We start from the raw sequence: 26,903 nt of genomic DNA on the forward strand, positions 1-26,903 counted from the left end.
AAATGTTAGTGTGGGGATGGAGACTCGCGTCTGGAAGATGCGCTCCAGAGGTGAGATTTACAGAATGCCAAAGCAGGATGCATGGGAAATCTTCTTCCCAAAAGCACTGCGCAGAAACAGCTGTTTCAGGACTCCAGAAACACACCACAGAGGCATACAACAAACAGGGAGGTGTTTGTTCAAAAAAATGTGGAGCTCAGGTAAGAACAGAGGGATCTGTGGTGTCTGAGCCTGGGACTGCTCCTGTTCACCCCCATCAGTTCCTATGGCTGGAAGTTCTACGGGGGCGGGACTGTGCCAACCAGCGGTTTTCTTGATTTGAAGCAGAGCCAGGAAAACCGCACACCTCTGGCCACTGTCAGAAACGGTATCAAACCTGGAGGCCAAGACACAGGAAAGCCAGTTAGTCCAAATGTACAGTTATCATCTGGGGCAGAAAACTGGGGAGGATGTAGAGAATGAGACAGCCATGGTGGCCCTTGGTAAGCTCCCAGGCATCCCTGGTGTTCCAGAAGGCTGTACCCACAGCAAGAAGAGCAAAGTGGGAGGGGGCACTTAGGCTTCCCAATCCTGAAACATCCTATACAGTGACAATAATCAAGATGGTGGTGCTGACATCAGGACAGACAGAGATCGAGAGAACGTGATCGGGCCTGGTACGGTGGCTCACGCCTGTAATCCCAGCACTTTGGGAGGCCGAGGCGGGAGGATCATGAAGTCAGGAGTTCCAGACCAGCCTGGCCAACGTGGCAAAACCCCATCTCTGCTAAAAATACAAAAATTAGCCCAGCATGGTGGCATGCACCTGTAATCCCAGCTACTTGGGAGACTGAGGACAGAGAATCACTTGAACCTGGGAGGCAGAGGTTGCAGTGAGCCAGTATTACACCACTGTACTCCAGCCTGGGTGACAGAGCGAGACTCAGTCTCAAAAAAAGGTAAAAAAAAAACAAAACATGATTGGAAGTCCATAAATAAACCGTCACACTTGTAGTCAATTGATTTTGACAAGATTGCCAAGACCATTCAGTGGGCAGAGAATAGTTTCTCAACAAATGATGCAAGGGCAATTAGATATTTATATGTAAAACTGTGATGTTGGACCTTTGCCTCACACCATATATAAAAATTAACTCAAAATGGATCCAAGACTGAAATATAAGAGCTAAAAATTACAGAAGTCTAGGAAAGCAAGTATAAATCCTTCATGACCTGGAATGGTTTACTAGATATGATGCCAAAAGCACAATCTATAAATGAAAACAAATTGATAAGTTGAATTCTATCAAAGTTTAAAACTTTTATGCCTTAAAAGACACCATTAGGCCTGGCACGGTGGCTCCCACCCATAATCCCAGCACTTTGGGAGGCTGAGACAGGAGGATCACTTGGGCCCAGGAGTCTAAGACCAGCCTGGGCAAAATAGTGAGACTCTATCTGCACAAAAAATAAAATGTATCAATCAGGCGTGGTGACATGCTACTCAGGAGGCTGAGGAGGGAGGATCGCTTGAGCCTAGGAGGTCAAGGCCGAAGTAAGCCATGATCATGCCACTGCACTCTGGCCTGGGTGACAGATCTTGTGTCTTTTTTTTTTTTTTTTTTTTTTTTTTGAGACGGAGTCTCTCTCTGTCGCCCAGGCTGGAGTGCAGTGGCCGGATCTCAGCTCACTGCAAGCTCCGCCTCCCGGGTTTACGCCATTCTCCTGCCTCAGCCTCCCAAGTAGCTGGGACTACAGGCGCCCGCCCCCTCGCCTGGCCAGTTTTTTTTGTTTGTTTGTTTGGTTTTTTTTTGTATTTTTTAGTAGAGACGGGGTTTCACCAGGTTAGCTAGGATGGTCTCGATCTCCTGACCTCGTGATCCACCCGTCTTGGCCTCCCAAAGTGCTGGGATTACAGGCTTGAGCCACTGCGCCCGGCCAGACCTTGTGTCTAAAACAGTTTTTTAAAATTATCTAACACTGGATTGTGGAGATGATTGCACAACTGTATAAAATCTCTAAAAACCGTTGAATTGTACACTTAGAAAGGATACGTTTACAAGGTATGTTACACTTGAGAAAGCTGGTTTGGTTTTTTTTTGAAACAGAGTCACACTCTTGCCCAGGCTGGAGTACAGTGGCAAAATCTTGGCTCACTGCAAATTCTGCCTCCCAGGTTCAAGTGATTCTCCTGCCTCAACCTCCAACTAGCTAGGATTACAGGGGCACACCATCATGCCTGGCTAATTTTTTTGTAGAGGCAGGGTTTCACCACGTTGGCCAGACTGGTCTCGAACTCCAGACCTCAAGTGATCCACCTGCCTCGGCCTCCCAAAGTGGTGGGATTCCAGGTGTGAGCCACTGTGCCTGACCAATAAAGCTGCTTCTTTTTTTTTGAGACAAAGTCTCACTCTTGTCCCCCAGGCTGGAGTACAGTGGTGTGATCTCAGCTCACTGCAACCTCCGCCTCGCAGGTTCAAGTGATTCTCCTGCCTCAGCCTCCTGAGTAGCTGGGATTACTGGCGCCCACCACCATATCCGGCTAATTTTTGTATTTTTCGTAGAGACGGGATTTCACCATGTTGGCCAGGCTGGTCTTGAACTCCGGACCTCAGGTGATCCGCCAGCCTCGGCCTCCCAAAGTGCTGGGGTTCCAGGCATGAGCCACCACGCCTGGCCTAAGACTCTTTTTTAAAAATCGTCTTTGATTAGCTGAAGGATTTAACTCCTCTTGTGAGAGGGCGGTTGTTACTAGCCGTGGGACCCTGGGTAAATGACTTCATTTCCTGGTGTCTCCGTTTCCTCCCCTGTGAACGAGGGATAACAGCTCCCTCCGGAGGAAGGCGAAAGGCGGTGAAGCACCCGGCATATGCAGTAGTGCTGAGATAGCGCGTTAATCTCTCCCAAGACACCACTGTTCCGGTTGACAGGTGGTAGTGAAAGCAAGCAGAATTCTCGGAGGGTGAGTCCGATCCAGACAGACTGGGGCCAGCACATCCCTGAGTTCAAAGGAAATAACAGCCCTGACCTAGAATCAGACGGATGCTCATGTGCAAAAAAATGGGACTTGCCAGCTGTTCTCAACCCAAGGCAGGCTCTGTTTCTGGTGGCTGTGGGGAAGCGTCCCTTGGCCATGGCTCTTCCACTAGGGGATCAAGAAGGGGACACCCAGGTCTCCCTGCCCAGCCAGAGTTCCTGCAGGAGGCCCTCCGGATCTCTCAGTAACGGGCCCTCTTTCTTCTTTTTCAGCCTGGGGACTCCTCGGGATGGAAAGGCCTTCCGGATCTTTGCTGTCAGGCAGTGAATTTCCAGCACCAGGGGAGAAGGGGCGTCTTCAAGAGGGCTTCAGGGTTTTGCTTTAATTTTTATTTTGTCATTGTGGGGAGGGGTATATGGAGAGTCAGGAAGCTTCCTTTGACTGATGTTCAGTGTCCATCACTTTGTGGCCTTTGGGTGAGGTGACATCTCATCCCCTCACTGAAGCAACAGAATCCCAGGGTGCTCAGCCGGACCCCTGGTGCCCAATCCTGCTGGGGCCCCGGGGTCTCCATCTGGGTGCCCTCTCTCCTTTAGAGATCTGACCTGTCTCTTAAAGGGGACAGTTGCCCAAAATGTTCCTTGCTATGTGTTCTTTTGTTGGTGGAGGAAGTTGATTTCAACCCCCCTGCCAAGAGAACAAACCATTTGGAGCTTGCAATTGTGAAGCATTCACAGTGTCGGAAGCGGCCTTTCGAGCAAGTGCCGGTGAGTTTCAGGAATGAGTAGAAGGTAGTTATTTAAAAATAAAAAGCACAGTCCGTCCCTACCAACAGAGAAAAATAGTTTTAATGTTTGCTGGTCAGACAGACAAATGGGCTAGAATAAGAGGGCTGGGGGTATGAGAGACCCCGGCTCTGCCCTGGCACGTGTCCTTGCTGGCGGCCTGCCACGGGCCCCCTTCAGTGGCCGCATTCAGGCCGGCTCTATACACAGCAGTGCTGGTTTATGTAGAGTTCAGCAGTCACTTCAGAGATGTATCTTGTCTTTGTCAGGTCCTTCGTCTTCATGGCCCACCTGTTTTCTGCCGTGACCTTTGGTCCCGTTGAGGACTAAGGATTAGGACCCTTTCTTTACCCCCTACCCGTTGTGGCTCCCACCCTGCCTCAGACTGGTTTACGTGTCCTGGTTCACACCCAGGACTTTTCTTTGCAAGCAATCCTGTTTGAAGCCCACTTCTTAACTCCTGGTCTCGTAAGGTTCCACTGAGATGAGATGTCTGGGAACAACCAAAGAAGGGCTGCTCTTTGCTCCTTTTAAAAATGACAATTAAATGTGCAGATTCCCCATGTACCCAATGACCTATTTTTTCAGCCGTGGGAGGAATGGAGTCTTTGGTACATTCCTCCCCGAGGTTAGCAGCTCAGTTTGTGGTTATGAAACCATCCTGTGGCCTCATGACAGTGAGAGATGGGGATACACTAGAAGGATCTCTTTTCCTGTTTTTGTGAAACGACTCTTGCCAAACGTTCCCGAGGTGCTGAGGAGTGTAGTACACCCTGGCTGCCATCACTGTATAAAAGTGCTTCATGAGCCCAGACCAAAAGCCCACAGTGAAATGAAATACCCTTTTGTAAATAGCATTTTTTTGCAGAAGGTAAAAATTCCACTCTCTACCACCAGGCCAGCCAATAGATCACTTTGGCGAATGCTAGTGTCAAATTTGATTCAAAATATTTCTTAGGTGAAAGAACTAGCAGAAAGCAAAAAAACTAAGATACCGTAGACTGGACAAGAAACTCTACCTGGGCACCTAGGTGATGCCTTCTTTCTTTGATTGCCTTTCTAATAAATGCAGAATCTGAAGGTAAATAGGTTTAAAACAAAACAAAAACCCACCCCTTTTAAGGAGTTGGCAAAAAGCAGTTCAACTCTGAGCCTGACTGAGCTAAAATTTGCAGGATTCTATCTGCGCTTTGTGCATTGTAGGCTAGTCGTAATTCATAGGTACTGACTCTTCAGCCCCAAATGTCGGAGAGGAAGAATTTGGTCAGCCTGTCAGGTTGTGAGTCCAGTTACCACCAAACATCTGGGAAACTTCTGGGTGCTGGGTGCTCTGCTGCTGGACTTTTGTGGCTGTGGCTGTGTCTGCAAGATAAATTAGATCGCCTTGTGTGGTTTGCCAAATTAGTGAGGAGTCCAGGACAATCCCAGTGGTCTCACTTCCAAAGCATCCCACCCAAGGGAGACTTGAAACTTCCAGTGTGAGTTGACCCCATCATTTAAAAATAAAGTCCCCAGGTTCCTTAATGCCTCCTTCACTGGGCCTTCCTAGCAGGATAGAAAGCCCTCGCCCAGAGCAGGACCTGGCTATCCTTTTTTTTTCTTTTTTCCCCCCCTTTGAGACCAAGTTTCACTCTGTTGCCCAGGCTAGAGTGCAGTGGCGTGATCTCCACTCATTGCAACTGCCGCCTCCCGGGTTCAAGTGATTCTCGTGCCTCAGCCTCCCAAGTAGCTGGGACTACAAACGTATGCCTGGCTAATTTTTGTATTTTTAATAAAGATGGGCTTTCACTATGTTGGCCAGGCTGGTCTCGAACTCCTTACCTCAGGTGATCCACCCACCTCGGCCTCCCAAAGTGCTGGGATTAAAGGCATGAGCCACTGCGCCCGGCCGTGGACCTGGCTGTCTTTATCATCCCCACAAACATTTTGAAACTGGAATATTTGTCTTCAGAAAATGGAAACAAGACTATAAATTATAAGCCCTGTCCCTAGCACCACCTCTCCTGTGTGTGGACTAGAGCTCCTCATGCTATCAGCACTTACCCTGTGTTTAAAAAGATCTTGCACCAAGCCAATGGCGTTCCTGGCTCTCCTGCCCCCAGAATGAACATTTTCGGCTTCCTTAGGAGTTTTGCCCTACCGTATTCCAAAGCGTGTGCTGGTTTCTCATATTGTCTGTAGGCTCACTCGGCCCGCAGTTTATGTGTGTGCTTTTTTCTATGAAAAATGATGTATTTTGCTACTTCCTGTGTACAAAGTTTTATTGTAAATGTTTTTTGTGCTTTGCATGAACAGGGGCCACGTTGTTGCAATTGTTTCAGTAAAACTGGTTTGATTTCTAAAATGTTCCTGTAACATATCTTTTATGAACAAATCTGAACAATTTGTGAAATAAAACTTTTAAAACCATCTTTCAGGCTCTGGCCTATTTTGTGTTGGCTGCTTCTCCTAGGATGTCTCATATACGCGGAGATGCCGACAGCCAGGGCCTGGTGGAGACCTCCACCCCATCCACGGGAAGGAGGGAGGAACTTGCCAAAATGCACATTCAGGCTCAGCAAGGCTGGGATGGGGCCAGGGACTGTGAATTTCTCGCAAGATACTGGTGACGTGAATGCTGCCAGTCCCCAGATCACATTCTGAGTGGTGGCGGGCTCAAGGCCATTCTGTCATTGTCTAAGCTCTGGCTGCCCTAACAAAATACCATAGACTGGGTGACTTAACCCACAGAGAGATCTTCCTCACAGTTCTGGAGGCTGGAAGTCCAAGATCAGGGTGACAGCAGCGTTGGTTTCCTCTGCGGCCTCTCTTTGGTTTGCAGGTGGCTGCCTCCTGGCCATATCCTCACATGGCCTCTCCTCTGGGCATGTACACTCCTGGTGTCTCTCTCTCTTATAAGGACACTGGTCATACTGGGTCTGGGCCCCACCCTTAGGACCCATTTAACCTGCATTACCTCCTTAAAGGCCCTACCTTGAAATACACAGGCTGGCTCATGCCTGTAATCCAAGCACTTTGGGAGTCTGAGGCAGGAGGATCACTTGAGTCCAACAGTTCAAGAGCAGTCTGGGCAACATGGGGAAACCTTATCTCTACAAAAAAAATACAAAAATTAGCTGGGCATGGTGGCACACGCATGTAATCCCAGCTACTCGGGAGGCTGAGGCAGGAGAATTGCTTGAGCCCGGGAGGCAGAGGTTGCAGTGAGCTGAGATTGTGCCGCTGCACTCCAGCCTAGGTGACCAAGCGAGACACACACACACACACACATACATACATACACACACGCACGAAATACATTGGGCGTTAGGGTTTGTTTTGTGTGGTTACAATAAGGAAATGATCAAAGTACGATTTCACAAATCACACAGTTTATTGCTACACAGAGATTTTTTTCCCTTAGGTTCCCAGTGCTTAAACAGGGAGAGAATGAGACCCAACCTCACAGAGAATACACTCGACAAACGAAGCCCATTAACCCCGCAGTGAGTGGGTTCCAGAATGATCAAGGCCTACTTGCTCACTTAGGATGGCAGCAGGCCTCAGTTTGAGGTGCACCTTCTACCAGCTGTTCTCAGGAGCACTGTAAGGTCCCTGGTCCCTAGAAGGCAGTGCCAGCGTTGGCCAGAGGCTTCTGAGAGTAGCTCCAAGGCTGGCAGGGTGACCTGTCACAGCTGGAGCTCCCAGCCTTGGGAGAAGAGGCCGAGGGTGCAGCTGGCCACAGCCAGAGCTCCCAAGGTGGTCCATCCACTCGCAGGTCTGCGTGTGTTTGGAAGTCCAGTCGCGAGGGTCAGGAGCTCGCAGATGGGGTCCGATGAGGGGTGAGGCCACATTCTCCAGGGAAGAAGGGGGCGCATCAAGTTCTTAGCGCAGCAAAATGCGTCACTCATGTAGCAACCTGTGGAAGTGTCTGGAATCATTTCAAAGCCCTACAGGCCGGGCACAGTGTCTCATGTCTCTAATCTCAGCACTTTGGGAGGCCGAGGTGGGTGAATTCCTTGAGGTCAGGCGTTCGAGACCAACCTGGCCAATATGGTGAAACCCTGTCTCTACTAGAAATACAAAAAAATAGTCAGGCATGGTGTCGGGCGCCTGTAATCCCAGCTACTTGGGAGACTGAGGCAGGAGAATGGCTTAAACCCAGGAGGTGGAGATTGTGGTGAGCCGAGATTGCACCACTGCACTCCAGCCTGGGCAATACAGTGAGACTTTATCTCAAAAACAAAACAAAACAAAACAAACAAAACCCTACATGTTTGTTCAGGGTGGGAAATTTAGTACATAACAGTCACCTTCTTCCCAGGCATCAGCCCAAAGGCAGCCCCTTTTCACCCAGGCACAGTCACATCTCCCCGAGTGCCCCAATTCACTGAAGCCCCAGGACAATTTGGGAGCACGGGGCTGGCCTTTCCTCTCCCCGGTGAAGGCGCCTGCCTTCCTCTCAGGCTCTAGTGCGGTCTTTTTCCATGCATGGTGGGGACAGCTTTCCTCTTTAATAAATACCAGGCTTTTAAAATGTTGAGTAAGTTAAGATTGTGCAGGTCAATTGCAAAAATCACCAAGATTGGATAATAAGGGCTGATGTTTGTGAAACACTTCCAGTTCTGCCCACAGCATCCTCAATGGGTGGCATATGTCCTGTGACATACAGATGGTTACTGCTCCTAATATCATTATTTTGACCAATGCATTTGGCATTCCCTGCGCTGTTTTCTCCTCTAAAGCTGTCTCCCAAGCCTTCACTGCTTCAGCCACTGCTTTCCTGGCTTCTTCGCCAGGGAAGGGAGGCCACAGCCCAATAGCAGGAACAAAGGGGTCAATGACAGCTTTTGAGTTTCTAAACTGACTTCTTGTTTGTTTGTTTGTTTGTTTGTTTGTTTTGAGACAGAGTCTCACTCTGTCACTCAGGCTGGAGTGTAATGGCGCAATCTAGGCTCGCTGCAACCTCTGCCTCCCAGACTCAAGCAATCCTCCCACCTCAGCCTCCCAAGTAGCTGGGACCACAGGTGCACGCCACCACGCGCAGCTAATTTTTGTATTTTTTGTAGGGACGGGGTTTGGCCATGTTGCCCAGGCTGGTCTCGAACTTCTGGGCTCAAACGATCCTCCCATCTCAGCTCCTCAAAGTGCTGGGATTACAGGTGCAAGTCACCACACCCCACCTGTTTGTTTTTTAATTTTTTCATTTTGACACAATTTCAGACTGGCAGAAAAGTTGCAAGAAGAATACAAAGAATTCCCATATACATTTCATTCAGCTTCCCAGACGCTAGCATTGGATTGCATGGTCATTTTCTTCATGTATCTCATCTCTAAATTATTTAAGAGAGAACTGCAGGCATCACACTCCTTTTATCTCAATACTTTGAGTGTATATTGCCTAAGAATGAGGACATTCTCTTACATAGCCATGATATAATTCTCTAAATCAGGAAATTAACATTAGTGCAATATATCATCTAATCTATAGACTTTATTCAGATTTTACCAGTTGTCTCAGTAACGTCCTTTATGGCAAAAGAAAATCTCAGGTCATGAGGTATATTCAGTTTTCTTTTTTTTTTTTTTTTGAGACAGGGTCCTCATCTGCTGTCGTCCAGGCTGGAGTACAGTGGCGCAATCAGGGCTCACTGCAGCCTCAATCTCCTGAGCTCAAGAGATCCTCCCGCCTTAGCCTCTGGAGCAGCTGGGATCACAGGTATGTGTCAACATGCCCGACTAATTTTTGGTTTTGGTTTTGGTTTTATTTTTTTTATAGAGATGGGGTTTCGCCATGTTGCCCAGACTGATCTCAACTCCTGAGCTCCACTGATCCTTCCACCTTGGCCCCCCAGAGCCCTGGGATTACAGGTGTGAGCCACTGCACCTGGAAGCTTTCATATCTTTTTAGTATCCTTGCATCTGGAATTGCTTCTTAGTTTATCTTTGTGGGTTTTTTTTTTTTTTTTTTTTTTTTTTTTTGGTACAGTGGCATGATCTCAGCTCACTGCAACCTCTGCCTCCCAGGTTCAAGCGATTCTCCTGCCTCAATCTCCTGTGTAGCTGGGACTACAGGCGTGTGCCACCATGCCCAGCTAATTTTTATAATTTTAGTAGAGCTGGAGTTTCGACATATCGGTCAGGCTGATCTTGAACTCCTGACCTCAGGTGATCAGCCCGCCTCAGCCTCCTAAAGTGCTGGGATTACAAGTGTGAGCCACTGGCCCCAGCCTATCTTTGCCTTTTATGATGTTGACTTTTTTAGTTAAAAATCACTGGCCAATATTTTGAAGAATGTCCTTGAACCCGAGTTTGTCTGGTGTTTCTTCGCCATGAGGCTCAGGGTTTACACTTTTAGCAGATGCCCTAGGGGAGACACTGTGTCCTTCTCCATGGCTCATATCAGAAGCCGCGTCTGTCTGTCCCATTCCTGCAGCTGCTGACTCTGATGGCTTGGCTGAGGCACTAGCAGATCTCTACACTGTGAATTTCCTATTTATTTAGAGACAGGGTCTGACTCTGTTGCCCGGGCTGGAGTGCTATGGTATGAACATGGCTCAATGCAGCCTCCACCTCCCCTGGCTCAGGTGATCCTCCCACCTCAGCCTCCTAAGTAGCTGGGACCATAGGTGTGTGCCACCGTGCCTGGCTAATTTTTTGTATTTTTGGTAGAGACGGGGTTTTGCCATGTTGTCCAGTCTGGTCTTAAACTCCTGGGCTCAAGCATTCCACCTGCCTCAGCCTCCCACAGTGCCGGGGTTACAGGTGTGGGCCACCGTGCCTGGCTTCTGGTTTTTTTTACACTAAGTAATTATCTTCTGGAGAGATGTATTGAGACTACATAAATAGCCTATTCCCCATAAAACCTTCGCCCACTAGTTTTTGCCTCTATTGATGATTCTTTCTTGAGACAAGTATTTTATGATGGTTGCCAAAGGTGAACTTTCTAACTCCACTACTCTTTCTGCATTTATTAGTTGGCATTGTACTGTAAGGAATAGATTTCCCTTTTCCTCCGTTTATTTGTTTAGTTGCATGCACACGTGCACGTGTGTGTATACTGATATATGGGTATGTTATATAATTGATAGATATCATATTTTATATGTGTATCGTATAGATATACAATCTCTATCTAGATATATATGTATATATGAGATATATAGATGTAGATATGATATGATTATATCATTGATCTATAATATACACACACATATACATTGGCATGGACTCAGGAATTCTTATTTTATGCAGTGGATTAAAATGCTTTCCTATCAGTTTTATTTGGATGTTCAAACTGTCCCAGATTTGGACAGGGGAGCTCTGTCCAGCTGGCTCCATGTCCTCCCAGTGCGGCCCATCAATTCGAGGACTTCCTGACTTTCTGGCACAACAAGATGTTCCTGGCTCATCTTGTACTTTCCCTGCCCAGCCCTGGAATCAGCCATTTCTCCAAGGAGCCCTGGTTCCTTCTGGTGGAGAATGGTGTCTAAATAGGAAAAAAAGAAAAAAAACTGGCAGAGAAAACAGGTTGAGGGAAGAGATGCTTGTATCTCAAAAATAACAGATTTGGAGAGAGTCTGGTTCCTCAACCCATACAGACCTGATGATGGAGAGCGAAAGCCTAAACCCGGATGCTGGCAATGGTCTGAGGGGCTCCCCAGACCTACGAGGCAGGGCCCCTCCCCCTGTAGAAACTTCAAGTATCTGACACTCACTTTCCCAGACTCCCTTGCAGCTTGGGTACCATGTGCAAGGAGTGGGGTCCAGAAAGCTCTCAGGGAGCGGTGGGGGCTTCAGGGGCAGCATGTGGGAATGCCAAGTTTAAGCAAAATAAAATAATAATAAAACATGGCATGGGACAGGCTTAGCCACAAAACGTATTTATTGCTTATCTGCAGTTCCCGTTGAACTGGCCTGCTGTTAATATGGCACCCCCAGTGTGGGTCTAATAGGAGAGCCCGGGCTCCCACCCCAGGGGGCTGCATGGAGCCATAGCGCTGCCACCAAGCAGGCGGGTCCCCTCAGACAGCTCCGTGGCAGGACCTGGGAGCCACTCCTGGCCGCAGAGCTTCCCTGCTTGGTCCTCCAGCTCTCCCTGAGACTCTGTGGGATCTTCAAGATCCTTTTAACAAATCCCTTTTCCACTTAAATGAACTAGGGGTTCTGGAAAGAGTCACCTGCTCCCACCTCTCACAGAGACAAATCCAGCTGGGAAAAGGGAGAAAGTGCCACGTCAGTTCTGGAAAACCAAAGAGGAGAAGGGGCCTGTTCCACATTTCCACTCAGAACCTGCAGTATTCCCCACCTCCACCATTCCTCCACCCTGCAAGCTGAATCTCTCTCGGGACAGGGGTCTGGGAGGGAGTCCAGGGCAGAGCAAGCCTGAAGCCGCCCAGTGAGGCAGCAGTGCCCTGGATTGGTGTGGGAGGGCTGGCAGAGGCTCCCATGCCCCCAAAAAAGAGAGCCAAGAGATCCTGAAGGGGATCTCCACAGGGAAAGGGCACGGGTGGAAGACATCTCAGCAGATGCCGCCACAGAGAACATAGCAATGACACCTTGTAGCTAGTGCTCTCCTGGACAAATGGCACCATAATCTGATAGCTCCTTGGAGACCAGGGATGCTATATGCACCCTGATCCAATTATGCCTTGGGAGGCTGAGGCAGCAGAATTGCTTGAACCTGGGAGGCGGAGGTTGCAATGAGCTGAGATCACACCACTGCACTCCAGCCTGGATGACAGAGTGAGACTCCATCTCAGAAAGGGGAAAAAAAAAAAAAAAGAGGAGAGGATTGGAGAAAGGGTTAATGAACCAGTCCAGGGAGAGTGATGTGGATAAGAAGGACGTCCCAGCCTGTCCGGGTCTGGGTGGTCCGTCAGCACCTTCCAAGGAAGAGTCTTTTATGTGGGCAGAGCCTTCGGCGGCAGACGCCAGGCACTTACCACAGTGACAGCAAGACAGTGTCTGTTAAGACGGCCGGTTCAAGCTGGGGGAGTCCTGCTCTCTTTATGGCCACAGAGTCTCTGGCGGGGACTGAGAGAGGAAGAGAGTGTGCCCGGGATTCCTTATCTGGATAGGCGCAGTCTTTGTGGATTGGGGAAAACATCTGGTCCCTGTTATCATGATGCCTTTTGAAATGTAGGACGGAGTCTTTTTCCAGGATGGAGTTACTTATGTCAAGGATGCTCTCTGCAGTGCCTATATCCAGTGCCACTTTGAAGAACAAATGAGCGAATGAATGAACATGGCACCAACCCTGGAGGAGCGAGTGTGAACACTGGTCTCGTTCTCTGATCTCAGCAGCTCCAGGCTGCAGGTCGGGATGTGTATGGCTGTAAACCGCTGCTCCATGGAGGACGAGAGGCCGCCAAGTGTGACTTCCTGGGTAGGAAAGACAGGTGCCTGTGCTTCCACCTGCTCAGCACTGGGGAGAAGAGAGCTTGTTTCTGTGACTCCCCTTTCTGACTTTTTGCCCGGGCCTTTCGACGTTTTCCTGTTAAATGAAGGGCTAAAAGGAGGCAGAAAGTAAACGGGGCGGATTTCTCCCGAGTGAGTTGACAAAGAGCATGGGGAACCAGGAGCCTCCTTGAGAGTTTCAACCTCCTCCCTCCTCGCCGATCGCCTTGCCTGGCGGGCTGGGCTCAGGAAACTGATGGAGAAAAGGGGCTCTGTGTCTCCTCCATGTGTGCATGTGTGCATGCGTGTGTGTGTGTGTGTGCATGTGTGCGTGTGTGTGTGCATGTGTGCATGCGTGTGTGCGTGCATGTGTGTATGCGTGTGTGCATGTGTGTATGCGTGTGTGTGCGTGTGTATGCGTGTGTGTGCATGTGTGTGTGTGTGCGTGTGTGTGTGCATGTGTGCGTGTGTGCATGTGTGCGTGTGTGCATGTGTGTATGCGTGTGTGTGTGTGTGTGTGTGTGTAACGGGGGAGCCCAAGGGAAAGGAAGGGGGTAAAACATGAATACATTTCTAGTGACTGAGCCACTGTGTCCCTGGGCCCAGAAAGAGTGTGATGCAAGCTGCATCTTGAAGATGGTGTGATCGAAACCAGACAGCTACTCTATTTCCAAAGTGCCCCATCTTACCTGTGCCAGGCACTGTCTTCAGCTCTATAAATATTAATTTCTTTTATTGTTTGTTTGTTTGTTTTGAGATGGAGTTTTACTCTTGTCGCCCAGGCTGGAGTGCAATGGCAGTGATCTCAACTCACTGCAATCTCCGTCTCCCAGGTTCAAGCGATTCTCCTGCCTTAGTCTCCCGAGTAGCTTGAATTACAGGAGGCCACCAACACACCCGGCTACTTTTTAGTAGAGACAAGGTTTCACCATGTTGATCAGGCTAATCTCAAAACCCTGACCTCAGGTGATCCACCCACCTCGGCCTCCCAAAGTGCTGGGATTACAGGTGTGAGCCACTGTGCCTGGCCTAATATTAATTTCTTAATCCTCATAGCAACTCCATGAGGTAGGTGTCATTTTTATCCCCATTTCACAGATGAAGAAACTGAGGCACAGAGAGGGTAAGTGACTCACGCAAGTTCACACAGGCTGGAGGGAACAGAACTGGGATTTGAGCCTGAGACACCTGGTTCCTGGGGCCTTCAATTGCATAACGCACTCAATCCTCCAAAGCTGTCCCAGGATAGCTCTCAGGCCCCAGACTCCTGGGTCAACACCAGCAGCACAGTCATGAAGAACATCACATCAAGAAAGATACAAAAGCATCAGTCGGGCGTGGGGCACACCTGTCGCCCTAGCAGCTCAGAAGGCTGAGGCAGGAAGATGGTTTGAGCCCGAGAGGTGGAGGCTGCAGTGAGCTATGATCCTGCCACAGCACTCTAGCCTGGGTTACAGAGCAAGACCCTGTGTCGAGAAAATGACAATCAATTCAATTCAAGGCAGATACTAATCGTCCCCAGATCACTGGCTCTGTGCTCAGCAAACTTTATCACAAGGGCAGCGATGTGGATCAGAGTGACGATCACTTCACAGATGAGACACTTCACTCCCTGCCTGCCGCCCAGATGCTAAGGAGGGAGAAGCCAAGTCTCAGCCTTCGACGGCTCCTTCCCTTCCAGACTGCGTGGGTTGGTTTTTCCTCTAGCTGCTTTGCCAATTCAAGAGCAACAAACCCCACCACCTGCCATGTACTAAGAGGAAAATTATTTTTTTTGAAACAAAAGGACACCGAATACAGCAGGGACACCCTGAGGTGTCGGCAGAGATGGGTCCCAGCTTGGAGTGGCCACAGGCGCTCCTGTTTGACCCCCCAGTGGCCCCTTCATGTGGAATTTCTCCACTGTCCCCAGGGACTTGGGAACCTAACCCCAAAGTGTAGTCAAGGAAAGGGAGTTTAGATGCTGCCAGTGTCTCCGGGCTGCCTGTGTGGCCTCAGCTTACCTCGTCAGCTGTCTTTCAAAACTGCCCCGGTGGCTCGCTCACCAGTCAGTGGTGACAAGAGACAATTTGACAGTCGTAAGAGTGGGAGGGTGCGGGCCTCGCTGCAGGCTGGGAGTCACGCAGCAGAAGAACACCGGGGACCAGGGCTGCCTTTGGCAACCGCAGTTCCCCTCCCAGCTCAGAAAGCAAGGCCTGAAGGGATTTTCGGGGACTTGTGTCTCTAGTCCTTTCTGCTCAGCTGTTTCCCAGTATCTCTCTTTAGACTAAGAGCCAGCTCTATTTCTCCAATAACAAAATGAGGGTGATGGTGCCATCCTCAGCACTTAGGGTGGCAGATGCCAGAATTGGGTGGGCGTTCAGAGATGCATCCTGCGAGTCACGATGCCGCCCTAACATCATGTTTGTGGATGTGCAATGAGAGCTTTCTCATTCATTCTATCAACAAATGAGGTTCTCAAGTGACTGCTCACAGCACCAGAGATAGAGCGGTTCCCAGATCAGGGGAGGGGTAAACAAGAGCCCCACAAATAGTAGCGGTAGTCAGTGGCATGTGGCGTTGAAGCGGGGGATTTTGTGTGTAAAGACAGGGAGGCTTCCTGGAGGAGGAATCTGGTCTTTATCTTAGGAGCAATGGCCACAGTCATAGAAGTGTTCATCAAGGGTGCTGGGATGAGATTTGCATCTCCAAGGCTCCTTCTGATGGCAGCATGGAAAAGGGGTAGACAGGTCCAGCGTAGAGGCAAGGAGACGAGGTGGAGGCTGTTTCCCAGCCCAGGTGAGAGATTTCAGCAGCTCAGACTGGGATGGTGGCCACTGGGATGGAGAGAAGCTGGTAGAGAGATACTGAGGCAGAGGCACTGGCTTGGGAGTCTCCCTCTCCTTTGGGGAGAGGGAGAAGGCAGGGTCAGATGCCTCCCGGTTATCTGGCTTCACGAAGCTGGACCAGCGGTGTTGTCAATCAATGCAGGTACCTTTGGGTTGAAGAAGGAGGTAGAAAGAAAAATCGTGGCCATATTTAAAAAAAATAGAAAGTATAATCTACAATATGACAGCATCTTTGTTTTAAAATGTACAGAAAAAAGACTGAAAGGAAGTTTACTACAGATTAACGAGGTTCTCTCTGAACAGGGGATTGTTTTCTTTCTGCTTTTCTCCATTTCCCAAATTTTCATTAATGATCACATACAATATTACAATTAGGGAAAATCGCACTTGAGAAAAGCATCGTATATTTGACCAGCTCTGGAGAAATCCATGCCTTTGACAGAGGTAGCTTTTCCATTTTTTCAGAGCAGGGAGCAGACAATCCCAGTGCTGGGACTCAATGACCCTTAGTTAAACCTCACCCATTTCCAAGATGATTTGCCAGACAGGCGCAGCCTCACACGAGGAGCCTCTCAGAAGAAGTTTTTGTTGTTGTTGTTGTTGTTTTGTTTTTTGTTTTGTTGCTCCATTTATTAAATCTGGGTTTGTGCATCATGTTCTGAATTATAACAGTTCATTGTAAGGTTTTTTTTTAAGTTCAATATTATATTTTCTGTCTTTCTCCCAAAGAAAATTTAAATGAAACCACAGGATGAAGTTGACATTTGCTTGCAACTTCTGGGCCTTTTAAAAAATAAGAGGAGCTCCCTTCCCTGGCTTCGAAAGGGTAAAGGGGCGTTCTGTTTTGTTTCACTTCTGGATTCGGGTAGAGAAGAACCACTTTGAAGAAACCGCCACCATAAATCCCGTCTGCTTGCTTGGGAAGAACGGTTGGCTGGGGTCCTTTTAAGCTGGGAGCATGAGAAGCTGGAAATGGTGTGGGGCTTCCCTGACACCCAGGAGCCATCAGGAAGAACACAGATGCATTCCAGGGGAGATAAGCCGAGCTGCTCCCCAAGCGGGGGGTGGGGGACTGGGGGTGGGGAGGCAGGGAGCAGCAAAAGCTCTGCCTCTGCACTGCCAGCTGCCAGCTGCGTCTTTCTAGGGCACCGCCCGTGTCTCAGTCCTCCAGCTGAACCAGGCTGAGACTCAGCCACCAAGTGTAGGGCATTAGTTGGGTTCTTGCTCCCAGAGCCCAGAGCTAAGTCATTAGGCATGGGAGGTGGCTGTGCATGCATGGAGGGTCAAGCTCTTCTGCCTCGACTAAACAAATAGTAATAATAGAAGTAGTAGTAACAGTAGTAATAATGATAGCAGCAGTAACAGTAATAGCAGTAAGTGGTGGTTGTAGTAGTAATACTGCTATTAGTGGTAATAATCCTAGTAATAATAGTAATATTAATAATAGCATTAGTAACAGTAATAATGGAACTGGTAATAATAGTAGAAATAGCAGTGGTGATAATAATGGTCATCAGAGGAGAACCATCCCAACAACCTGAGCACAGCTGGTCTTCACTGGACACCATGAGCCGCTGTCCAGACCTTTTTCACTCCCACCAACACCGGCCGCTCCACTAACTATGAGATGCTCAAGGAGGAGCAAGAGGTGGCTGTGCTGAGGGCGTCCCACAACGTTGCTCCCCTGATGTCCACCGTGATCTACATCCGTTGCAAGACCTCTGTGTCCAACCATGTCGTCTGGTCCCTGTTTAACACCCTCTTCATGAACTCCTGCTGCCTGGGCTTCATAGCATTGGCCTCCTCCGTGAAGTCTAGGGACAGGAAGATGGTTGGCGACCTGACCAGGGCCCCAGCCTGTGCCTCCACCGCCAAGTGCCTGAACACCGGGCCCTGATGGTGGGCATCCTCGTGACCATTCTACTCATCGTCATCCCAGTGTTGATCTTCCAAGTCTATTGAAAGATCAGGAGGCACCATCCAGGTCAGGAGCTCTGCCCACGCCCTGTCTCCCATGTGCTCCACCTGCCATTCCTTCTCCTGCCCCCAGAGCCAAGTCCTGTATCAGCCCTTTATCCTCACATGCTTTTCTACGACGGCATTCAATAAAGTCCACGTGTTCCTGGAAAAATAACTAAATAATGGTCCTCATAATACTAACACTAGCAATGGCAGCAGCTATCATTTAGTGTCCTCTGCATCCCAGACACCCTTGTAAGCACATTCAGAGACAAACGCATTTAATCTCCAAGACACCTGTGAGGAAGGCAATATGTTACCACCTCAGTTCACAGATAAAGAAACTGAGGCACAGGGCTTTATGTGATTTGCCCAAGGTCTCCCCACTATTAAAAGACAGGGCCGCCAGGCAGTGGCTCACTCTTGTAATCCCAGCACTTTGGAAGGCCAAGGCCAGAGCATCACTTGAGTCCAGGAGTTGGAGATCAGCCTGGGCAACATGGCAAAACCCTGTCTCTCCAAAGAATACAAAAATTAACCAGGTGTGGTGACGTGCACCTGTGGTGCCAGCCACTTGGGAGGCTGAGTTGGGAGGATCACTTGGGCCCAGGAAATCGAGGCTGCAGTGAGCCAAGATCGCACCACTGCACTCCAGCCTGGGTGACAGAATGAAACCTAGTCTCAAAAATAAATAAATAAAGAGGCAGGACCAGGACTTGAATCCAAATCTGTGTCACTTCAGAGGCCCCATGTGCCCTTTCATCCAAACCGGTGGTTCTCCTGCAGCTGCCCACAAGTCCCTGGAAACATCTCAGCGTCTGTGCCGCACCTTCGGGGACTCAGCTACAGTCTAGGCTGAGTGCCCATACATGGAGGACCCAGCTCTTCTGCCTCAACTAAACCAACAGTACCAGTAGAAGTAGTAGTAGTGATAACAGTAGTAGTAGTGATAACAATGGCAGTAGTGATAGTAGCTGTAGTAGTGGGGGCAGTAGTAGTGATAGTGCCATGAGTGGTAGCTGTGGGATTTTGTTGGGGGTCACTTGGTATTGGAATCTGCCTCTTGCTGCCCTACACCAGGGGTTCTCCTGCACCGGCCTGGATCTAAATCCCTTAACGGGCTCGTCAAAATACAGATCGCCAGGCCCAGCCCCAGCCCCAGAGCATCTGACTCAGGAGTTCTGGGGCGGGGCCTGAGAACCTGCATTCTAACAAGCTCCCAGGGGATGCTGATTGGGCTGGCCCGGGAATCCTGCTCTGTGAGCCACTGCTCTGGGCCAATCCTTCCTCCCTGGAGGAAACTCCATCACGCACATGAGCGCATATGTTCATTCAACCCTCACTCAGCACTCAGCACTCAGCACGGGCCAAGCGCTGTGCTAAGCACAGAGGGTGATGAGGCAAAACAGACAAGTCCTTGCCCTCGGAGAGCTTCAGTCCCATTGCCTGCTTTTCTGGCTTTGACAGCAGGGATCCTCCGGGGCTGAGAGGGGCTTGGGGAGTAGATAAGATAAGATGCCTGTTGGCGGAGAGGACCTGCCCGCCCTGGGAAAGGCTCAGTTTGTTCTTGGCCCCTCGGCGAATCCATTGTCCAAACCTCCCCTCTAAACCAGTTACATAAGTGTTCCCTGAGGCCCGGAAACTTCCAGATGGCCACACGGCCCACCCCACCAGCTGCTCCTGGGATGTCAGCTCCGGCCACTTCCCGGGTCCTGGAATTCCCAGAGCAGCCAGACACAAAGCAGCTGTCTAAACGTCAGGAAGGCCAGGCATGCCGAGTGTGAGATGGGCTGACAACAGCCTGTGTGTACTCCTGGCCCCTCTCCAACAGCAGCTGGGCCCAGAGGGCAGTGGGGGCCCCAGTGCCGGCAAGGATGGAGCAGGGTCCCCATGACCCCAAATATCTGGGGCCCCAGCACACACCAGCTGTCCATCAGCCCCAGAGGGAGGTGCGCCAGCAATCTCCCCCTTAGCCAGAACAGGCCACCCTGTCCTGCCTTTCTGCTCAGACACATTCCTGGTCCCTTCTGGTTGACAAACTCCCCCCACCTGCTCCTAAACCATCCTCATCATATCAGGGAACCACGAGGGGCATCAGAAACACCCAGAAAACGTGTCTAAAGTGCCCATTCCTGGGCCCCACCCACAGTCTAATCCCATAGGTCTGAAAGCTGGCCCAGGAGTCTTCAGTTTTACCAAGTCCCAGGCAACTTTGTTGCAGGAGTTCCCCAGGCCATCCTTCAAGAAACACTGACACAGACGGCACGCTCTCATTTTATAGGACATATGATCTATATGCAACGGAGAATATTTTATATCTATATATCGTTGTCCGTAGCTACAGCCTGACTACTTACCTATAGACAGATGATGGATAATAGATACTGACATATCCCAGGACACCCAAGTCTCCACCTCACCTTCACAAGGCTTTCTTTCTCCCCTTGTTTTCTATAAGGACACCTGTCACAGAATGTGGAGCCACCCTAATCAAGAACGATCCCATCTCAAAATCCTTAACTTCATCACACCTGCAAAGACCCTTTTCCCAGATGAGGTCCCAATCATAATTCTTTGGGGTGAGTCTGTGGATGAATCTTTTTGAAGATTCAAACTACTACAATGGTATGATATAAACTAATATTAGTTTAATGTAAACTATTCTAAAGAATATAGATATTCTCCTTGGAAATTGGATCTTGCCAGGCATGCTGGCTCATGTCTGCAATCCCAGCATTTAGGGAGGCAGAGGCAGAAGGATCAGTTGAGCCCAGGAGTTCAAGACCACCGTGGACAACATAGGGAGACCCCATCTCTACAAAAAAAAGAAGGGGGGAGGAAAAAACAAGTTTGAAAATTGGACTTCAGGCCGGGCGCGGTGGCTCAAGCCTGTAATCCCAGCACTTTGGGAGGCCGAGGCGGGTGGATCACGAGGTCAGGAGATCGAGACTATCCTGGCTAACATGGTGAAACCCCGTCTCTACTAAAAATACAAAAAACTAGCCGGGCGTGGTGGCAGGCGCCTGTAGTCTCAGCTACTTGGGAGGCTGAGGCGGGAGAATGGCGTGAACCCGGGAGGCGGAGCTTGCAGTGAGCCGAGATCACGCCACTGCACTCCAGCCTGGGAGACACAGCGAGACTCCGTCTCAAAAAAAAAAAAAAAAAAAAAAAAAAAAAAAAAAAAAAAAAAAAAAAAAAAAAAAAAAAAAAAAAAGAAAATTGGACTTCAAGCAAAAAACACAGGAAAGACATTGAATTCAAGTCCCCCAGAGGACGGAGCCTCAGGCTGTCTCTGGGCCCCTCTTCAAAGTGGGCGGGCTTTGCACTACAGCCAAGCAGAACAGCCAATCAAATGGTGAGATTTTTCTTGAAGGTCACAAACCTTCCGTTGTTGTCTGCCTGTAAGCCCTGTGCATGCTTCACGCCCTCGCGGTTTCTCTTCTTCCTTCCCCGGCCTCTCCACCCCACTCCTTTCCTGGTCCCCGCTAACTGGCCGACCCTGGGCCTCTTCCCTTCTCCCCAGGCTCTCTCTCCCCTGCAGTCATCCCATCCCTTGCCTTACATGTCATCTGCATGTGTGCCCCCCGCCCACCCCCATGCCACATCTTCAGCTCTTGCCTCTCTGAGGCCCAGGTCCATAGAGCCCATGGCCAATGGCCATCTCCACGCCCTGACTGATGCCTCTTAGCCTGTCTGGGCTCCCATTGCCTGGCATGTAAAATAACGATGACTTTGGAGGGCCACTGCACATGCAGGAGGCTACAGTAAAGATGCTCAGCACGTGGTAAGTGCTGAAGTTCTGAGGATGGTGTCTTCTAAGGCAGCGTACAAACGGCACGGCCGCTCCCCTCGAGGTGGAGGAGACTTTGACTGGGAAGCAGGCCCACGGCCAGGTCCTCCCAGGTTCAGGGGTCAGGGTACACAGCTGTTCAGCAAGACTCTTGGGAGGACCCTCCCCTTCCTTCCCTGGTGCATGAAGCTTCAAATCTTGGGCAGAGCCTTCCTGTTCTTTAGCAACGAGCCACGGGGTTTAAGTGTAAATCGCCCCCAGGAGACAAGAATCAAGGACTTGGACTTATTCTCACTAAAGTGGATGTGACTGACAGCAGATCCGTTCCCAAGAGAGAGCAAGTATGAGGACCCTGGCAGTGGGGTCCAGCTTGGCGCCCCGGCTTCAGGCGGCGCTCAATGGTCTCACGCCCCTCAAAGGGGGCAGTGCAGAATTGCCCACCACCAGGGGGCAGCAGAGCACCAGGGACCAATTTCTACCACTCCCCAGAGGGGTGAGAGTGGCTGCCTCTGACCCCGGCCCATCTAGGCAGCCTCTCTTCCTTCCAGTCCGATATATGCTCCGTCCGCGCACCCCAGGGATCCAGAGAGGCCTCCAGGGAAGCAGGAACCCCATTTCTTAGAGGCCATTTAGCTCAAGTAGTGACTGAAGCCCTCGACCTGTTATCCAAGAAAAAGGGTCCAGCCCCCATCCCAGGGGCCCAGCCCCCATCCCCGGGACTTCTTAATGCCTTAAAGTGGGGTCCCTGGGCCAGAAGCAGCAGCCTCACGTGGGAGCTTGTTGTAAATGCTGATTCTCGGGCCCCACGCCAGACCGACAGAAGCAGACTCTCAGGGAGTGGGCCTGCAATGTGGGTTTGAAGATGCCCTCTAGGAAATTCTGAGGCAGCTCAAACATGAGAACCAATGAATCCGGCCAAATAGGAATGCTGCTTTCATTTGCACAGCCAGTGTTGCCATCAGGAAGGACAACATGGTGTGGTGGCAGTGCCTGCACTATGAGGAGGCTGACCGGGAACGAGGGCACTGGACTCTGCAGGCCTGGCCTGTGCTGGCGGCAGTAGGTGGCTCATATGTCCTGATGGATGAATGAGCTGGGCATGGTGACGGCCTCGACACACAGCGCCCATGACCCAGCTCCCATCGGATCCAGAAGGAAGAGTTAAACGTACCCTCGGGGTTGCCAGTTCTCCAAAATGAGCACTTCTGTGGCTGAAACGGAGCCCCAGTCCTCCGCAGACTGGGCACTTAAGTAGAGGCCACTCATCAGGAAGCATCAGAAGGGAGGGGACCCCACAGCCTGGATTCGAATCCCTGATTCGTACGAGCTGGGATTTGAATCTACTCAGGTGTCACAACCTCTCTGATCCCCAGCTTTCCTGCCCTATCCACTGGCGACAGTAAAGAACCGACCAAATAAGCTTGTTGTGAGGACAAAATAAGATCACTCATGGGACACCCTGGTCCGTAGTAAACATTCACCAGTATCAGCGAATTTTCTTAGTAAACAGGTCATGTAAGTTGTAAAAATCTATGTGTTCTCAATCTGGATGTTCCTCCAAAGGTTAAACATAGCGTTTCCATGGGACCCAGCCATTCCACTTGTGAGTTTACACCCAAGAGAAATGAAAACACGTTACACAAAAACATGTGCAAGAGCGCTCTTGGCAGCCCTATTCGCAGTAGCCAAAACACAGTGGAAACAGCCCACATGTCCATCAGCTGCTGATGGACAAACAAAATGTGCTCCATTCACTCAACGGAACATTATTCGGCCATGAAAAAGGAATGGTGTTCAGGTACGTGCAACAACGTTCATGACTGTGAAGACGTGGTGCTGAGTGAAAGAAGCCAGACACAAAGAACCACAGACTGCATGATGCCATTTATAGGAAACGTCCGGAACAGGCAAATCCAGAGAGACTGAAAGTGGATTCACAGTTAGCAGGGGCTGGAGGAAGTTGGGGAATTGGGGATGATGGCTAAAGTACAGGGATTTTTTGGGGGTGAAATAAAATATTGTAAAGAGGATTGTAGTGATGGCTGCACACCTCTGTGGATACACTAAAAACTACTGAACTGTGGCTTTTAACAGGTGAATTGTGTCTATGTGAATTATATCTCAAAAAAAAAAAAAGCTGTTAAAAAAAATCCACGCTTCTTCCATAAGATTCTCTACAGCTATTTTAATTGTTAATGAGAGTGAACAGGTGCGCCCCATGACCATTTTAATTTTTAACTGATCCCTAAGCAAAAGAGTTTAGAAAAGGTGCCCGGGGTCACGTGCGGTGGCTCATGCCTGTAATCTCGGTGCTTTGAGAGGGAGGCTGAGACAGACAAATTGCTCGAGGCCAAGAGTTCGAGACCAGTCTGTGCAACACGGGGAGACCCTTATCTTTATTAAAAAAATTTTAAAAATCAGCCGGGCATGGTGGCATGAGCCTGTAATCACAGCTACTTGGGAGGCTGAGGTATTGAGCCCAGGAATTTGAGGCTGCCGTGAGCCGGGATCACACCACAGCAGTGCAGCAAGACAGCAAGACCCTGTCTCAAAACAAAGAAAGAGAGAAGAAAGAAAAGAACAACAAAAAAAAAACAGGTGCTTGAGCTCAATTCCACATCCAAGTTAGGGGCTCTGTCACGAGCCCTCCTTCAAGCGGCCAGGCCTGAATTCATAGCACACCAAAGCAAAGCAGTGCACTGAGTATTGCATTTGTTTAGAGACCACAGGCTTTCTCATCAGATTTGTCTGTAAACTCCACATAATCCTTGAAGTGGGCTAAGCCCCCTGAGTTCCTCAGGGCTTCGAGGCTAACTTATCACCAGAAAAACTCCAGCGTCTCCAGGCCCAGAGCGTCAGGCTGGGAGCCCGCAGCCATCCATGAAGCCAGCTCCGGGGAGGTCTGGCCTTGAGCCTGCCCCGGCCTTATCTCCAAGAGGATATGTTCTCGCCCTACTCCAATTGTTTGTCCAGAAGACAAAGGCCCAGGCAGGGTCCCGAAAAGTGAAGTATCACCCTTCAGTGATCAGAGGGAAGCGTCCCCAGCCCTGCCCTGGTAGAGTCACCGAGAGAACAGATGGGGCTCCTGGCACAAGGACCCTGTGTCTTCTGTCCCCTCCCTCACTCAGACCCTCCCACAGGGCGCCCTCACCATCCCATTGGCCTTCAGGCTCTGAGGGTGGCCTTTGGGTTCCCCGCCTTGACCCCTGGCCACCTGCACGCCCTGCCCCTCCTCCCACTCCCAGGCATCTCTGGGCCTCCGCTCAGGCCGTCAAACCCAGCTCCACCAGGCCCCGGCCGTGTGCCCTTGGACAAGTGCGCTCTCCAGAGCCTCAGCCCCCTGTTTGCAAGAGCTTGTGAGCTAAAGCATGCCGGGGCCTGAATACGAGGCGGGGCACACTGGCATTCCTGCTGGCTCTGGCCTCTGGGACGGCAACTCCTCGGGCTCACTGCCCTCCACCCTTCTAGCTGCAGCTCCCTCCTGTGCCCCAGAACTGTCTGGCACTCTGGGGCTCCCAGGCTCATCTGGGCACGACTCTGTGCTCCCGACAGAGGCCTCTGCACGCCCCCTCCCTGGCGTGCCCCATCGCAGCTCTTCACCAAGACGCTTCATGGAGTGAGTGAGTTTCCAAAGCACTTTTCCTTCCATTATCTCATTTGGTCCTCACAGCACCTGGAGGCGGGCAGCCAGGCTGTTGCTCCATTTCACAGGTGAGAAACGGAGACTCGGAGCCCTGGGCTCCAGGCCAGCCTTCTCCCCTTCAGCTTCATGGGGTTTCAAGATGGGGGAAAAGGGGCGCTGGCCAGGGGTTAAATGTGGTGCTGTCCACAGCCCCTGCATGGCCTATTACTCAGAACAGTCCTTTGAAAGGACACCCTTTAAACAAAGCCTCCCAGCCCAGCCAGGGGGAGTGGTACCATTTCCCTGGGCCTGGCTTGACCCATCCCAAGGGTGGGGCTGTGCCTTCGCTGACTCAGTCCTGGTCCCGGGCCGGGGATCCAGCCAGAGCCAGAGCCGCTCTGCCTCCCTGGCCCGGCCTCAGACCCACAGCACCGGCTCAGTTTATCTTCCTTGTCAGTAAAAGAGGGAAGTGGCCCTAGGGACGCTGAGGGCCACTCTTCTGGAAAATGTGGACAAGCTGTTCAGGCCAGTGAGAAGGGATGGTTCTTTGCAGCCAGTTCCTGCAACAGTCCAGAAACAGAAAATAGAGCGGCCCAGGGGCTTCGATGCCAAGCCAGACCTGGGTCTGCACCTGGCCCCTCTGGCTCCCAGCACTGTGACCTTGGGAGACCTTGGGAACCTCTCCAGCCCGTTTCCTTATCTACAAAATGGAGAAAAGGCTGCCTAATAATTATCCTTATTCGGAAGGGCAATCAGTATGTTTAAAGGAGGTTGTGCAGTCTAGGAAATGTTGGGCACAGTGCCAGACACATAAGTAGTCCGCGATGAATGTCACTTATTTTTAAAAAGCTTGCTTATTGGTAACATTCACCAGAAATCCTCCAGGGAGAGGCAGAGTGAGAAAAAACTACATTGCCAGAGTAGGGGGTTATGGGGGAACCCTCGGTGAGGGGAGGAGCAGGAGAAGTGGATGGATGTGATGCCACCAGATGCTGCGGCCATGCGCGAGGGTGGGACCCCCAGCGGCCAGCAGGACAGAGGGTGGGGGGGGTGCCCGGCACGGGGAGGGGCATAGGAGGAAGGGGAGAAAGGCCAGGTGAGCCTCCAATCTGAGTGATTTGGGGCCATGTGAGAGGTTTTTAGGGGGCTGGGGGGCAGTCAGTGGGCCTGAGTAACTCTGACACGATCCCATCAGAGGGCAGGAGTGGTGCCAGGGCTGTTTCAAGAGCTGTTGTCATGGTGGGAGGTTGGTCTCACTTGGATGTTCTTTCAAAGTCCCTTGGCAGTTGCAAAGCAGAGATTGAAACTCTTTCTTCAACTGCTGGCTGCTGGGCTGTTTCTTTTGAGGGGCTACAACGTGCTGAACCCGTGGGCCCTGGAAACTAGCCGGGTTGCACGTTTCTGTCCTCAGTGGATGATAGGAGGGACTGGTGGAAGGCCCCCAAAGCGGGGAAAGACACCAAGGGCCGGGTCTAAGTCAGGATGCAGCCCCCACACGCAGATCAGGACTCAGAGGAGTCGTGGAGAGCCCAGGCTGCCATCCCCACGCTCTCAAGCCAGAAGGAGGCTTGGGGTTAAGCTGGGG

The 26,903-nt window shown here is 50.5% G+C and overlaps 1 protein-coding gene and 1 pseudogene across 1 annotated transcript in view; both read left to right on the forward strand.

The window, feature by feature from the left end:
* Positions 1-6,150, forward strand: part of LOC105496811 (cysteine rich secretory protein LCCL domain containing 2) — a 90,194-nt gene extending 84,044 nt beyond the window's left edge. The window contains exon 15 of the mRNA XM_071085031.1: positions 3,229-6,150. Within this exon, the coding sequence (XP_070941132.1) occupies positions 3,229-3,283 (55 nt within the window). The 3' untranslated portion in view covers positions 3,284-6,150. The remainder of the gene's footprint in view (positions 1-3,228) is intronic.
* A 6,895-nt stretch (positions 6,151-13,045) lies between these two features.
* On the forward strand, positions 13,046-18,334 carry LOC105496783 (interferon-induced transmembrane protein 3 pseudogene; annotated as a pseudogene).
* The last annotated feature ends 8,569 nt before the right edge of the window (positions 18,335-26,903 follow it).

Source organism: Macaca nemestrina, chromosome 18 (assembly GCF_043159975.1).
Source record: "Macaca nemestrina isolate mMacNem1 chromosome 18, mMacNem.hap1, whole genome shotgun sequence".
Taxonomy (NCBI): Eukaryota; Metazoa; Chordata; class Mammalia; order Primates; family Cercopithecidae; genus Macaca; species Macaca nemestrina.